This window comes from Micromesistius poutassou, assembly GCF_964030765.1.
Source record: "Micromesistius poutassou genome assembly, contig: SCAFFOLD_1413, whole genome shotgun sequence".
Taxonomy (NCBI): Eukaryota; Metazoa; Chordata; class Actinopteri; order Gadiformes; family Gadidae; genus Micromesistius; species Micromesistius poutassou.
Window position 1 is genome coordinate 1 of NW_028178840.1, and position 13,943 is coordinate 13,943.

General features: G+C 46.4%; 2 protein-coding genes and 1 pseudogene across 3 annotated transcripts; all 3 read left to right on the forward strand.

The window, feature by feature from the left end:
* The first annotated feature begins 472 nt into the window (after positions 1-472).
* Positions 473-797, forward strand: LOC311373336 (gamma-crystallin M3 pseudogene; annotated as a pseudogene). Its single transcript has one exon. The product of its transcript is annotated as a gamma-crystallin M3 pseudogene (transcript).
* A 3,406-nt stretch (positions 798-4,203) lies between these two features.
* Positions 4,204-4,871, forward strand: LOC311373335 (gamma-crystallin M3-like; the record flags this gene model as incomplete). The annotated part of the gene is made up of 2 exons (XM_084490109.1): positions 4,204-4,443; positions 4,593-4,871. The coding sequence occupies exons 1-2, from the start codon at positions 4,270-4,272 to the stop codon at positions 4,869-4,871; spliced, it is 453 nt and encodes a 150-aa protein (XP_084346235.1). The 5' UTR covers positions 4,204-4,269.
* A 3,690-nt stretch (positions 4,872-8,561) lies between these two features.
* LOC311373334 (ETS translocation variant 5-like) lies at positions 8,562-13,871 on the forward strand (the record flags this gene model as incomplete). The annotated part of the gene is made up of 6 exons (XM_084490108.1): positions 8,562-8,679; positions 9,952-10,058; positions 10,809-10,896; positions 11,634-11,681; positions 11,796-11,843; positions 13,759-13,871. Coding segments are annotated over exons 2-6 (345 nt in total), but the record flags the coding sequence as incomplete, so codon positions are not given.
* Between the last annotated feature and the right edge of the window lie 72 nt (positions 13,872-13,943).

The following is a 13,943-nucleotide window of genomic DNA, read 5'->3' on the forward strand; positions in this document are numbered from 1 at the left end:
CTAATGGGTCTTGGGTTGTACGCTAATTTGGATACTTGCTTATAATGTTAGCTATGGTTTAGCTCCTTAGCTAATGCTAATGCTGGCTGTGTGGGGGGGGGGGGGGGGGGGGAGACGCTAATTGGTTAGCTCATGGGGGTTGTTTTTGGAATGCGTTCTAGTGTTAGCTATGGTTAAAGCTCCTTAGCTAATGCTAATGGTTATTTTGGGTCTTGGGTTGTACGCTAATTTGGATACTTACTTATAATGTTAGCTATGGTTAAAGCTCCTTAGCTAATGCTAATGCTGGCTGTGGTCTGGGCGTGTATGCTAATTTGGAAGCTAGCCACGGTTTAAAAATCGCTAGATAGTGCTTTCATTCAGACCGGTCTGGGATTGTATTCAGATTTCTTTGCTAAATGTTTAAGCACCATGAAGTCGACCGCTAAATGTTGAGCGCTGAGCTAGAGCTGTTTTTGGCGGGATATTGAAGCGATGTCACCTCCTCCTCCTCCTCCTCCTCCTCCTCCCCCAAACAGCACAGGGGCCAGTTCAGGATGAGGATCTACGAGAAGGAGAACTTCGGCGGGCAGATGCACGAGATGATGGACGACTGCGACAACATGATGGAGCGCTACCGCATGTCGGAGTGCCAGTCCTGCAACGTGATGGACGGCCACTGGCTGATGTACGAGCAGCCCAACTACAGGGGCAGGATGATGTACATGAGGCCCGGGGAGTACCGCAACATGAGGGACATGGGCGTGAGCGGCTCCACCCGCTTCAACTCCTTCAGGCGCATCATGGACATGTGCTGAACTGAAACTCAAATAAAACTCTTATTTTGAAGTAGCTCTTCGGTCTTCGGTTTCAAGTGATTGCGTGTGTGTGTGTGTGTAGTGTGTGGAGTTGGTGAAGGAAGCTGCTGACATTTAGTATCGGTTTATTTTTAGTCTTCTCGTAACTACTTTTGGATAGTTATTGTAATTAAAATTATTTCAATTATAATTTTTAGATTGTAGATTTTTATAAAAAATCTTACAATTTTTAGAAATATATAAAAAATACATTTATTTTTTATGAAAAATATTTTAATCTTTATTAAAATTAATATAATTTTAATAGAGATTAAAATATTTTTTATAAAAAATCTTTCGATTTTTAGAAATATATAAAAAATACATTTATTTTTTATAAAAAATATTTTAATCTTTATTAAAATTAATATAATTTTAATTGTAATAAAAAAAAATAATTGTTAAAAAAATGTTATATTTAAAATGATTATCTTTTATTATTTAAAATATAAATTGGTTGCATTGCACAGTATGCATTCTCTGCATTAAAATAAATCGACTTTCAATAAGAAAAAGCTACTAGAAACGGCTGAGGAATACATAACCATAAACCGATGTGTACTATTCTTCCATCCACCAAATTAACAAGTTATCAACCTCACTCCAATAGAATCAGGCAGCAATATCATAAAATACATTTTCTAATTGAAATACAAATTTTAAAGGTCCCATGACATGCCACAAGGTGTGGCATGGTTGAATAAGGGTCACCGGGATTGCTATGTATATCAAACACCTGTGGTTGAATGTAAGATATTCAGTAGTATCTATTCTTGAAAGCACAGCTAGGGTTTGCTTGTCTGGGGCTTCTCTATGTAATGGTGAATATTCATGTCACAGTGGTGTCGTACAACATGAAAAGAAATTTGTGGTTTCAACTCTGATGCAGACCTAAACAGATTTTGCGATTTTGTGTTTCGACTTTTCAGATTAATCTGTATCTATGAAGACACAAAATTAAATAAAGACAAATGTAAAAACAAACTCCGTCTGCAAATGTGTCGTTCGTGTGTTTTATATTTCTGCCATTTTCTGACCAAAACACCCGTTACTACAAGCTGCTCCAAACCGGTATGAAATAGCTTACTAGGCTACGTTATATGATACATATGCTCACTAGAGGCTATTCAGGAGTGATGTCAGCACTACGAATGCATGGTCCCGACGAGGTCCTGATGTCAACTTGAAACATGTGGTCTAAACAAAGCGTAGATTAAAATCTATTCACCGCACTCTCCACAAACACCTTCTGCAGGTGAAGTCCCTCATGTAGACGAGGGGGATCACCGTTGGAGTGATGCAAAGTCACCGGAACGCGCAGCAGCGTTCCCGCATGATCTTATCTCTGTTGAAGAGACTTCCAAGAAATGAGTCACGCGTCTTTCAACAAACTCCATGAATCATCCTTCAGACCGCACCAACTCAAGCATGTGGACGGACACATTCTCGACACATGCAGTAAGGACGTTCATAGAAACGAGTGCCCAGCACTAGGGCCCTGTCCCAATTCTCCCCCTTCCCCTAGGTTTGAGCCCTAACCCTAGATTTGAGCCCTAACCCTAGATTTTGCGTGTTCCTGCGAAGGGGTAGGGTGTCCCAATACTTAAGGGAGCAACGGCTGTTTGTGCTGTTTTTCCCTTACTACGCTGACTTGCAGCTAAGGGCACTCAAAGCAAGTGTTCTTGTTAAGGGGAGAGAAATGGGACTGGGCCTAACCATCACTAGGTTAACCCATTCCCCCGTATACACTAACCATCACTAGGTTAACCCATTCCCCGTATACACTAACCATCACTAGGTTAACCCATTCCCCCGTATACACTAACCATCACTAGGTTAACCCATTCCCCGTATACACTAACAATCACTAGGTTAACCCATTCCCCCGTATACACTAACCAGCACTAGGTTAACCCATTCCCCGTATACACTAACAATCACTAGGTTAACCCATTCCCCGTATACACTAACCATCACTAGGTTAACCCATTCCCCGTATACACTAACCATCACTAGGTTAACCCATCCTGTAGACAACACAGATAGCTAGGATAAGACACTACATAATGCTGAGTACTGTTTAAGTGCCAGGACGTACAAACACACAATAAGTGCGTAAGAGGGGTGTGTGTGGTGGTGGGGAGGGGTGGGGGGGGGGGGGTGTAAGGGGGGGAGGCTATGCAGAGTCCAGGTAAACTCTGAACAGGTGACTCTTGAGTCTCTTGGTCCAGAGCCGGTGTGTGTGTGTGTGTGTGTGTGTGTGTGTGTGTGTGTGCGACGCTGCAGTCCTGCCGTCGGCAGGGATCTCGTTCCACCACCACCACCACCACCACCACCACCAGCAGCAGCGGCAGCGGCGGCACGGTGCCAAAACACAGACGACCCGTGACCCGCGATGACGGGCGCGTCATCACAACACGCGCCGCTGACTCACCGCCGTACTGTACAGAATCTTCTTGCCCCGTCCCCGCTATTGAATCGACACAACAAAGGGGCACGGCGGGTCGGCCGCACTGTACACAATGGTCGATTACCAGATGGCCCGGAGGCCCTGTTTGATATTGGCCAGTCAGGCCAATTTCAGACAATGCAGACCCAGGTGTTCTGGGGACGGCGATCCAGGTATAAAAGTGGCCGGCCCGGTGGATAGACCGTACACAGCGACCCGATATCTTCATCCATCCATCCCATCCCTCCACCCGAGGCACACCGACGCAAACATGACCATGGGCAAGGTAAGCTACAGTTCCGCCGCAGCCGCCGCCGCCGCCGCGGTCGTCGTACGGAACGTCTCTCGTGTACGACGTCACGTCACGCTCCGTACGACGACGTTAGCGTGGGATGATGAGTCGATTGTGGAAGAAAATATTCACGTGTCGTCAGCCTCGTAGCGTAGTTGATATCGTTAGCCTCGTAGCATCATTGATATCGTTAGCCTCGTAGCATCATTGATATCGTTAGGCTCGTAGCATCATTGATATAGTTAGCCTCGTAGCATGATTGATATCGTTAGCCTCGTAGCATGATTGATATCGTTAGCCTCGTAGCATGATTGATATCGTTAGCCTCGTAGCGTGATTGATATCGTTAGCCTCGTAGCATCATTGATATCGTTAGCCTCGTAGCATCATTGATATCGTTAGCCTCGTAGCATCATTGATATCGTTAGCATAATTCGTAGCATAATTGATATCGTCAGCCTTGTAGCATCATTGATAGCGTTAGCCTCGTAGCATCATTGATATCGTTAGCCTCGCAGCATAATGAGGCAATTCCGTTCCGACGTTGTACTGCCGATGATTCTGCGGTTCCCCTGACGACCGACATGGGGCCCCGTCTCCTCCTCCTCCTCCTCCTCCTCCTCCAGATCATCTTCTACGAGGACAGGAACTTCCAGGGCCGGTCCTACGAGACCAGCAGCGACTGCCCCGACATGACGTCCTACCTGAGCAGGTGCCACTCCTGCCGCGTGGAGAGCGGCTTCTTCATGGTCTACGACCGCTCCAACTTCATGGGCAACCAGTACTTCGTCAAGAGGGGCGAGTACTCCGACTACCAGAACATGGGCATGAGCGACTGCATCAGGTCCTGCCGCCACATCCCCATGGTAACAACCGCCGCCGCCGCCGCCAACGCACGCACGACACACAAGTCAACCGCTAAATGTTGAGCGCTGAGCTAGAGCTGTTTTTGGCGGGATATTGAAGCGATGTCACCTCCTCCTCCTCCTCCTCCTCCTCCTCCTCCCCCAAACAGCACAGGGGCCAGTTCAGGATGAGGATCTACGAGAAGGAGAACTTCGGCGGGCAGATGCACGAGATGATGGACGACTGCGACAACATGATGGAGCGCTACCGCATGTCGGAGTGCCAGTCCTGCAACGTGATGGACGGCCACTGGCTGATGTACGAGCAGCCCAACTACAGGGGCAGGATGATGTACATGAGGCCCGGGGAGTACCGCAACATGAGGGACATGGGCGTGAGCGGCTCCACCCGCTTCAACTCCTTCAGGCGCATCACCGACTCCTGCTAGCCTGCTAGCCTGTTAGCATGTTAGCATGTTAGCCTGTTAGCCTGTTAGCATGCTAGCCTGCTAGCCTGCATGGCCGGTAGATCGACACAATAAAACTATCGGCTTGAATCACGCGCTTCCTCTGGTTATTTTTGTCCGAAATGTTGAAGAGTGTAATTCACAAAATGTACAAATGATTATTACAAATGATTGAGTTGTGCGATGGGAAGGGGTGTGTGTGTGTGTGCGTGTGTGTGTGTGTGCGTTGGCATGTCTGCAGCTGTGAGTGTGTGTGACCCGGGTGTGTGTTTGTTTCATTCTGTGCCCACATATGTGTGTGTCTGCATTCCAGTGTGCATGTGCCTATGTATGTCTGCATTCCTATGTGTGTATATGTGTGTGTGTGTGTGTATTTGTGTGTATGTGTACATGTGTATGTGTGTGTGTGTGCGTGTGTGTGTGTGTGTGTGTGCGCATGTGTGTGTGTGTATGTGTCTATGTTTGTGTGTGTTTGTGTATGTGTGTGTGTATTTATATGTGTATATGGGTGTGTGTGTTTATATATGAGTGTGTATGTATTTATGTGTGTGTGTGTGTGTGTGTCGTGGCAACAGGGGGCGTGGAGACAAAAGGCAGGTCCACACACACGCACACACACACACACACACACACACACACACACACACACACACACACACACACACGTAACCCTAGCGCGCCTGCGCACATACACTCCAGCCAGCGTCTCTTAAAGCTGCTATCGTGTGGACGTCCACCAGGGGGCGGTATTGTGACACACAGCCCGACGCACACACACACACACACACACACACACACACACACACACACACACACACACACACACACACACACACACACACACGCAGAGTCAAGGACAGTATTGAAAGTGTTACGACCGGAGATCACATAATCAGGGTTTGGATAATAATAAATTAAATAATAAATGTGTTCCGGATGCAACCATTTATTACCGAGTTCTGATTTAGTGCGCCTGTAAACGTTTACAGCCGGGGAGAAACTCACAACGGTGGCAAACATGTGAACTCATTGCACTTGGTATTGCAATTACTCAATTAAATAAATACTTATTAATAAATAATAATATACCTGTTATTTAAAAACACGGAGCACGTTTAAAGGACACAAATCTGAATTCCGAATCACAGTTATATTTCATTTCATCTTATTGTACAAAAACACAAGGGTTAAATTGATAAGGTTTGGCTCCTCAACAGCGGCATAGTAGATGAAGTAAATAAGAAGTAAATAAGATTTACTTACATCTTATTTACAAGATGAAGTAACTAAGATATAAAAATAAGAGCATTCGCCGACTGACTCAAATGATATACTGTTATTGCATGTCATGTGAATTTAAAGTAAAGTGAAGTTTAACTTCAAAGAATGTTCTGTCCACTGCCCTGGTGGTCCGGTGGTAGGAGGGTAGGGTAGGCCGTGGGTTCAAGTCCCTGCTCAAACATCCAATTGAAAAAAAAAGAAGTAAAGGTGGACAAAGAACAGTCAGTCCCATTAATTAAAATCTTATTTCTTCTAGGTTAAGTAGAACTTAGTAAAACTTAAGTAGAACTTAGAGAGAGAGGGAGAGAGGGAGGACTTTTTTTTGCATGGTTAACGACGTGTGTCGTCTGATCGTTGGCGTGTTTATGACGGTCATGAAGTCACATGACCCGACAGCAGCTCCGCCCCGAGGGGACTGAAGACCTCAAAGGACCACAGAGAGACGCCCCCCCCCGTCCCCGCATGAATAATGAATCACACACACACACGCGTGCTACTGCATACACACACACACACACACACACACGCTACTGTATACACACACACACACACACACACACACACACGCTACTGTATACACACACACACACACACACACACACACGCTACTGTATACACACAAACACACACACACACACACGGTACTGCATACACACACACACACACACACACACACACACACACACACACACACGCTACTGCATACAGACACACACACACACACACACACACACACACACACACACACGCTACTGCATACACACACACACACACACACACACACACACACACACGCTACTGCATACACACACACACACACACACACACACACACGCTACTGCATACACACACACACACACACACACGCTACTGCATACACACACACACACTACATACACGCTACTGCATACACACACACACACACACACACTACTGCATACAAACACACATACACACACTACTGAATACACGCACACACACACGCACATGCTACTGCATACACACACACACACACGGTAATGCATACACACACACATACACACAACCTCACTTAAATACACACACTACTGCATACACATACACACTTACTCACACACAATACTGCATACACAAACACACACACACACACACACACACAACTGGATACACGCTACTGCATACACACACACACACACACACACACACACACACACACACACACACACTACTGCATACAAACACACATACACACAACCTCACTTAAATACACACACTACTGCATACACACACACACACACACACAACCGCACTTAAATACAAACACACACACACACACACCACACCTCGACTTCAATGGTACAGAGATGAAACGAACATATACATAATGCATCGGTCGTATGAACCAAGGAGAGACGAGAGAGAGTTGTGTTACAAAAGATCAAAGACAACGCACAATCTAGTACACAAAAGAAAGGTTCACGCCATCACTCAAATCAAATATATATATCAAGTATGAATGATATCCAATAGTTAAAAAATAAGTTATAATATATGTATGGTATAGGCTATACTCTTACCTATTACTACTATACTAACAGTTTTAGTACCATTACTTGCGTACTATTACTAGTATACCCAACCCAGTTATTTTTACACATATTGTAAATAATGTTCCTCATATTGCACATTTCAATTTATTTACTCTTTTATTTTTATTTCATCGATACCGTTTTGCTTTACCTTTTGCACTATTTAGAATTTATTTATTGTGAATATTGTATATAATACTTATTTTATCCTTTGGTTCTTGGTGCACTGTGGGTCGGAGATTAACAAATAATAAAGTTGACCTACTTTGATTTAACATCTAATTCATGAATCACAACTCATTCACCTATATTAGAAATATTAAATTCACTCATTGAAATAGCCTAACTCTCTCTCCACAGTTATTACATTTTAAATGCATTATTATTATTATTATTATTATTATTATTATTATTATTCATTAAAAGAAAAAAAGCATGATGGTTGACGGACAAGAATTAAATCATGTGTATTATTATCATCCTCATTTGTATTATGTATAATTAACTTGATGAAATTATCCACCAAGATAAGTCGTTGTGATCGTGATAATAACTTATAATTATTCTTGTGTGGTTGTTGACAAAGCTCCTCTGTTGTTGACGTGTTTGCATCGGCCCCTTTAAGAGAACGCGGTCCAAAATAACATGAATGAAACGTGACCATTCATAAAAAACAGGCCGAGGTCGACCAGGGCCGTTCCGCCCACGGGATTGGCTACCGGGTGAGACTGGCGTGGCGCTGCAGCCTATCAGCGGCGGGCCCTGCACGCTCAATGACGCACAGCTCCATTGAGAAAAAAAAAAAAACCCACAGCCGAGTTCTGACCGTGGAGCGCAGAGAGGGAATTACGCGCTACGTGGATCCAAACTCGCAACCGTGAGTCCTGCGGACGTTTCTACTCCAAAATGTGCGTTGTTACCGCGTCGTAAAGTATAACAAGGTGCATTTTAACGCTTTTTTTTTTTTTGCACGAGCGGACGTGCGGTGATTTATCGCGCAATGGGCGAAACTTCCAACTCGAACGCCATTTTTACGCGAATGAAAACCAACCGGACGTTTAGACGCAGAGACCAAAACAGTTTGTTGGTGTAGTTGTTGTTGTTGTTGTTGTTGTGGTGTTCGCCTCCCCGTCTCGTGCAAGGTGATGTATTCGAGTCCCGTGTCTTATTTTATGAATGGGTGAGGAACCGGCCCCCCCTACCCCCCCCCCCCCCCCCTCCCCCCTCGCGGGGGGGGGGGGGGTGTCGGGTTGCAGTTCATTCACAAAGCGAGGGTGGACCTGGCACGGGTCCGAGGGAGGGGAGGGGGGAGGGAGGGAGGGAGAGAGGGAAGGAGGGGGAGAGAGAGAAAGAGGGCGGGGGAGGAGTCGAGTTGTGGAGTTTCGGAAACTTTTCATCAAAAGAAAAAAACCATGATGATGATGATGATGATGATAGTTCGACGGGTCGTTTGTTCAAACCGGGACGTCCCGACTAAAGACGAGCGCACGCATTCCTGTCTGTAGACCAATCACACGCAGGCTGCGTCATTACGCGTTCTGGGTGGTTTTTTTACGCGTGGATTGTGCAGCCTTTAAACAAAAAAAAAAGTGTTTTCGCCGCACGTCGAGGGGTGAGTAGCCGGGTTGAGTTTGATGCCTGTGTGTGTGTGTGTGTGTGTGTGTGTGTGTGTGTGTGTGTGTGTGTGTGTGTGTCCGAGATGTGTTTGGCTCTTCTCCGTTGTGTTGCGGAGATGCGTTTGGCGTTCATTCGGTGTCTCTGCAAGAGTGACTTCACGGTAACCGGAATCTTACCGGAGTCCTGCGCGTCTCAAAACCTTAATTAAAACCATCACTGCTCCCGTTTATCTCATCGAGACTTTAATCATTAAGTGTGCTGCAGAAATGCAGAAACTGTTTTTTTCATGTTATCCCCGCCCCCCTATCATACTAGGAATGGTACGGTCCGAATGCGATATGGAAAGGCAAATAAAGTGATGTACTGGGAAGTGTGTTACAAAGTGATAAGGGGAATACACACACACACACACACACACACACACACAAATAAACACATGCGCATACAAACGCGCGCACACGCACACACGCACACACACACACACACACACACACACACACACACACACACACACACACACACACACACACACACACACACACACACACACCAACAAAGCAAAGCCCTAACAGTCAGGTCACCTAATGTGTTCGCAGAAGGAGGTCTCTCCTCCTCTCCTCCACCTCCCGGGAGGTGGATCTTCTTCTCCCATAAGATGGACGGTTTCTACGACCAGCAGGTCCCGTTCCTGGACCCCCGGAGCGTGAGTGATACGATACGATGCGATACGATTATTAGTACATGTTAATAATAATAATGAATAGGGTCAGGGTTCACAATTAACGCTGGACACCCCCCTCCCCCCCTCCCTCCCTATATTGTCGCGTATTCTTTTTTATTATTATTTGGTACGTAATGTAATATACGTAATGTAATATCTGCGCTATTTGCTGTTGTTTGTTCTGTTTGCCTTCTCCTTACTTCAGCATTTCGTTTAGCATCTTCCCTCAGCGTCTACTTTTGTTTTTTTTATTAGTAGGCCTATTCTTATTGTATTTTATCTATTTGGATCCTGTGTTTCTCTACTGCTGGTGGTGCTATCGCAAATTAATTTCTCCTACTACGGGGGGGATTAATAAAGTGGTATCGTATCGTATGCGTTTCTCGACTTGATTAAGGACTAAACCCCACACCTCAGGACTGATTGTTGTTTAAACCTTGTTATTTATTTCATTTTTCATTACCTCAGGAACCTCTGCACATTGGCACATTTATACTTATAGTCATATTTATTTTTTTAATGTACAAGTCACCTACAAACGGACATGTATTACATGTATATAGCATGTTCATCTTATTCAAATAGTTTTTTATCATATTTTATTTCAAATTGGTACATTTATTTGTATATATACACTCTTTGTTTCGCGCTCTCTTTCCCCCACTGTACTGCTGGTCACTGAATTTCTCCTAAGGGGGATTAATAAAGTTGTATGGTACCGATGCGTTTCAGAAATGCCCCTCGGAGCCCCCTAGCGGCCGCTGCGGGACCGACAGGAAGAGACGCTTTGTGGACACGGAGCTGGCTCAAGACACAGAAGGTACACACACGGCGCCGCGGTGAATCATTAACCCAGCGGGCCGTCGCTAGAGAGGGACGAGCGGGGCGTTAACCGAGGGGGAAAAAACACCCTGCTCTGCTGGTGTAGCGTAGAGTGTTAGCATGGAGCTAACGAGTGATAGTCGTACTTATTAAACCAGACACACACACACACACAGGCACACACAGGCACACACAGAAACACACTTATAATCACACACACACACACACACACACACACACACACACACACACACACACACACACACACACACACACACACAGAAACACACTTATAATCACACACACACACACACACACACACACACACACACACACACACACACACACACACACACACACACACACACACACAGAAACACACTTATAATCACACACACACACACACACACACACACACACACACACACACACACACACACACATAAACACACACAGAATCACACACACACACACACACACACACACACACACACACACATAGAAACACAGACAGACACACACACACGCCCTACATATTAAACCTGGCGCAAACAATGACGTAATGAGTGTGTTCATGGTTTCATAACCCTGGTGTGTGTGTGTGTGTGTGTGAGGGTGACTCACAGCCAGGGCCTCTTAGAAGGTGAAGGGATGAATCACTGAGCGCTGGTCACTGATTGGCTCGTTTCTGTGTGTGTGTGTGTGTGTGTGTGTGTGTGTGTGTGTGTTTCTCAGACCTCTTCCAAGACCTCAGCCAGCTGCAGGAAATGTGGATCGCAGAAGGTACACACACACACACACACACACACACACACACACACACACACACACACACACACACACACACACACACACACACACACACTAACTGGTTTTAACTGGTTCTTGTGTCCACAGCCCAGGTTCCAGATGAGCAGTATGTTCCTGACTTCCAGTCTGATAACCGTGAGTTCCTCTCTACCCTTAACCCTAACCCTAACCTTAACCCTTACCCCTAACCTTAACCCTTAACCCTAACCGTTAACCCCTAACCCTAACCCTTACCCATAACCCTAACCCTAACCCTAACCTTAACCCCTGACCCTAACCCTAACCATTAACCCTAACCCCTTACCCTGACCCTACCCCTTACCCCTAACCCCTGACCTTACCCCTCGCCGAGCCTTTGACCTCTGGAGTAAAGGTCACGTGTTTTAACGGCCGTTTGAGATGAGGCGCGAGTGCAACTCCGCCCCCGGTACTAACGAGGCCTAACGGGCGACAGGATATGATGTCAGGCCTCCTACGCCGCCATTGGTCTGTCCAGAAGGTCGTTTTAAGAATGTAAACAAGAGAGAGAGAGAGAGAGAGAGAGAGAGAGAGAGAGACAGAGAGAGAGAGAGAAAGAGAGACAGACAGAGAGAGACAGAAAGAGAGAGAGAGAGAGACAGATAGAGAGACAGATAGAGAGACAGAGAGAGGGAGAGAGAGAGACAGAGAGAGGGAGAGAGAGAGAGAGAGAGAGACAGAGAGAGGGAGAGAGACAGAGAGAGAGAGACAGGGAGAGAGACAGAGACAGAAACAGAGCTAGAGAGAGTGAGATATATATATAGAGAGAGAGAGAGATAGAGATGGAGCTAGAAAGAGAGCTATATATAGAGAGAAAGAGACAGAGAGAGAGAGACAGAGAGCCAGAGAGCGACAGAGAGCCAGAGAGAGACAGAGAGCCAGAGAGAGAGAGAGAGAGAGAGAGCCAGAGAGAGACAGAGCCAGAGAGAGAGAGAGCAGTTTGTGTGCGGGGTATAAATAACCACCAGCTGCCAGCCCTCGTTAATTGCAGTTTTCGGACCGAACCGTTGTGTTTTAAACGCTAGTGAACGTCCCCCCCCCCCCCTCCTGTAACAATGGAGTGAGAGAGAAAATAGTCTATAGAAAGAGGATGTGAATGACCCCCAGTGTCTCTCTCTCTCTCTCTCTCTCTCTCCATCGTGGTACCGGCCTCTCTCGTTCGCCCCTGTGGGGGGGGGGGGGGGAGTCTTAACCCCACCTCGAGGCAAACGTGGTAGAATATATTGCCGCATGTTTCCCCCCCCCCCCCATTCACTGGCCAGTCACCGCGCTGGTGGTGGTGGAGGTTGACAAGGACTCATCTGTTGGGTGTGTTTTCATTGGCTGATGGACGGCGACTCACAATAAGTCAGTTTGTCAGAAGAGAGAGAAACAGCGATATATCTCTGTGGGTACAGCGAGGATGTTCATAGAACCAAGAGCCAAGCACTAACCATCACTAGGTTAACCCGTTCCCCGTATACACTAACCATCACTAGGTTAACCCGTCCCCCGTATACACTAACCATCACTAGGTTAACCCATTCCCCGTACGCACTAACCATCACTAGGTTAACCCATTCCCCGTACACACTAACCATCACTAGGTTAACCCGTTCCCCGTACACACTAACCATCACTAGGTTAACCCGTTCCCCGTACACACTAACCATCACTAGGTTAACCCGTTCCCCGTACACACTAACCATCACTAGGTTAACCCGTTCCCCGTACACACTAACCATCACTAGGTTAACCCGTTCCCCGTACACACTAACCATCACTAGGTTAACCCGTTCCCCGTACACACTAACCATCACTAGGTTAACCCATTCCCCGTACACACTAACCATCACTAGGTTAACCCATTCCCCCTACACACTAACCATCACTAGGTTAACCCATTCCCCGTACACAACAGAGATAGCTAAGTAGTAAACATTTACTCAAAGAATACTCAAAGAAGCACAATGGCCTTCCTATTGGCCGATCTGTGTCAGGTGACCCCCTCTCCCCCCCTCCAGCCAATGACGACGCCTCATTGTGTCCTCAGTGATGTTCCACGGCCCCCCCCCTGAGCAAGGTGAAGAGAGAGGCGGGGCCCGGGGAGGAGCCGCCCCCCTGTGGCCACGCCCCCCCAGACAGGCCACACCCCTACAGCCACAGGTACGAACAATCTCTCTCTCTCTCTGTCTCTCTCTCTCTGTCTCTCTCTCTCTCCCTCTCTCTCTCCCTCTC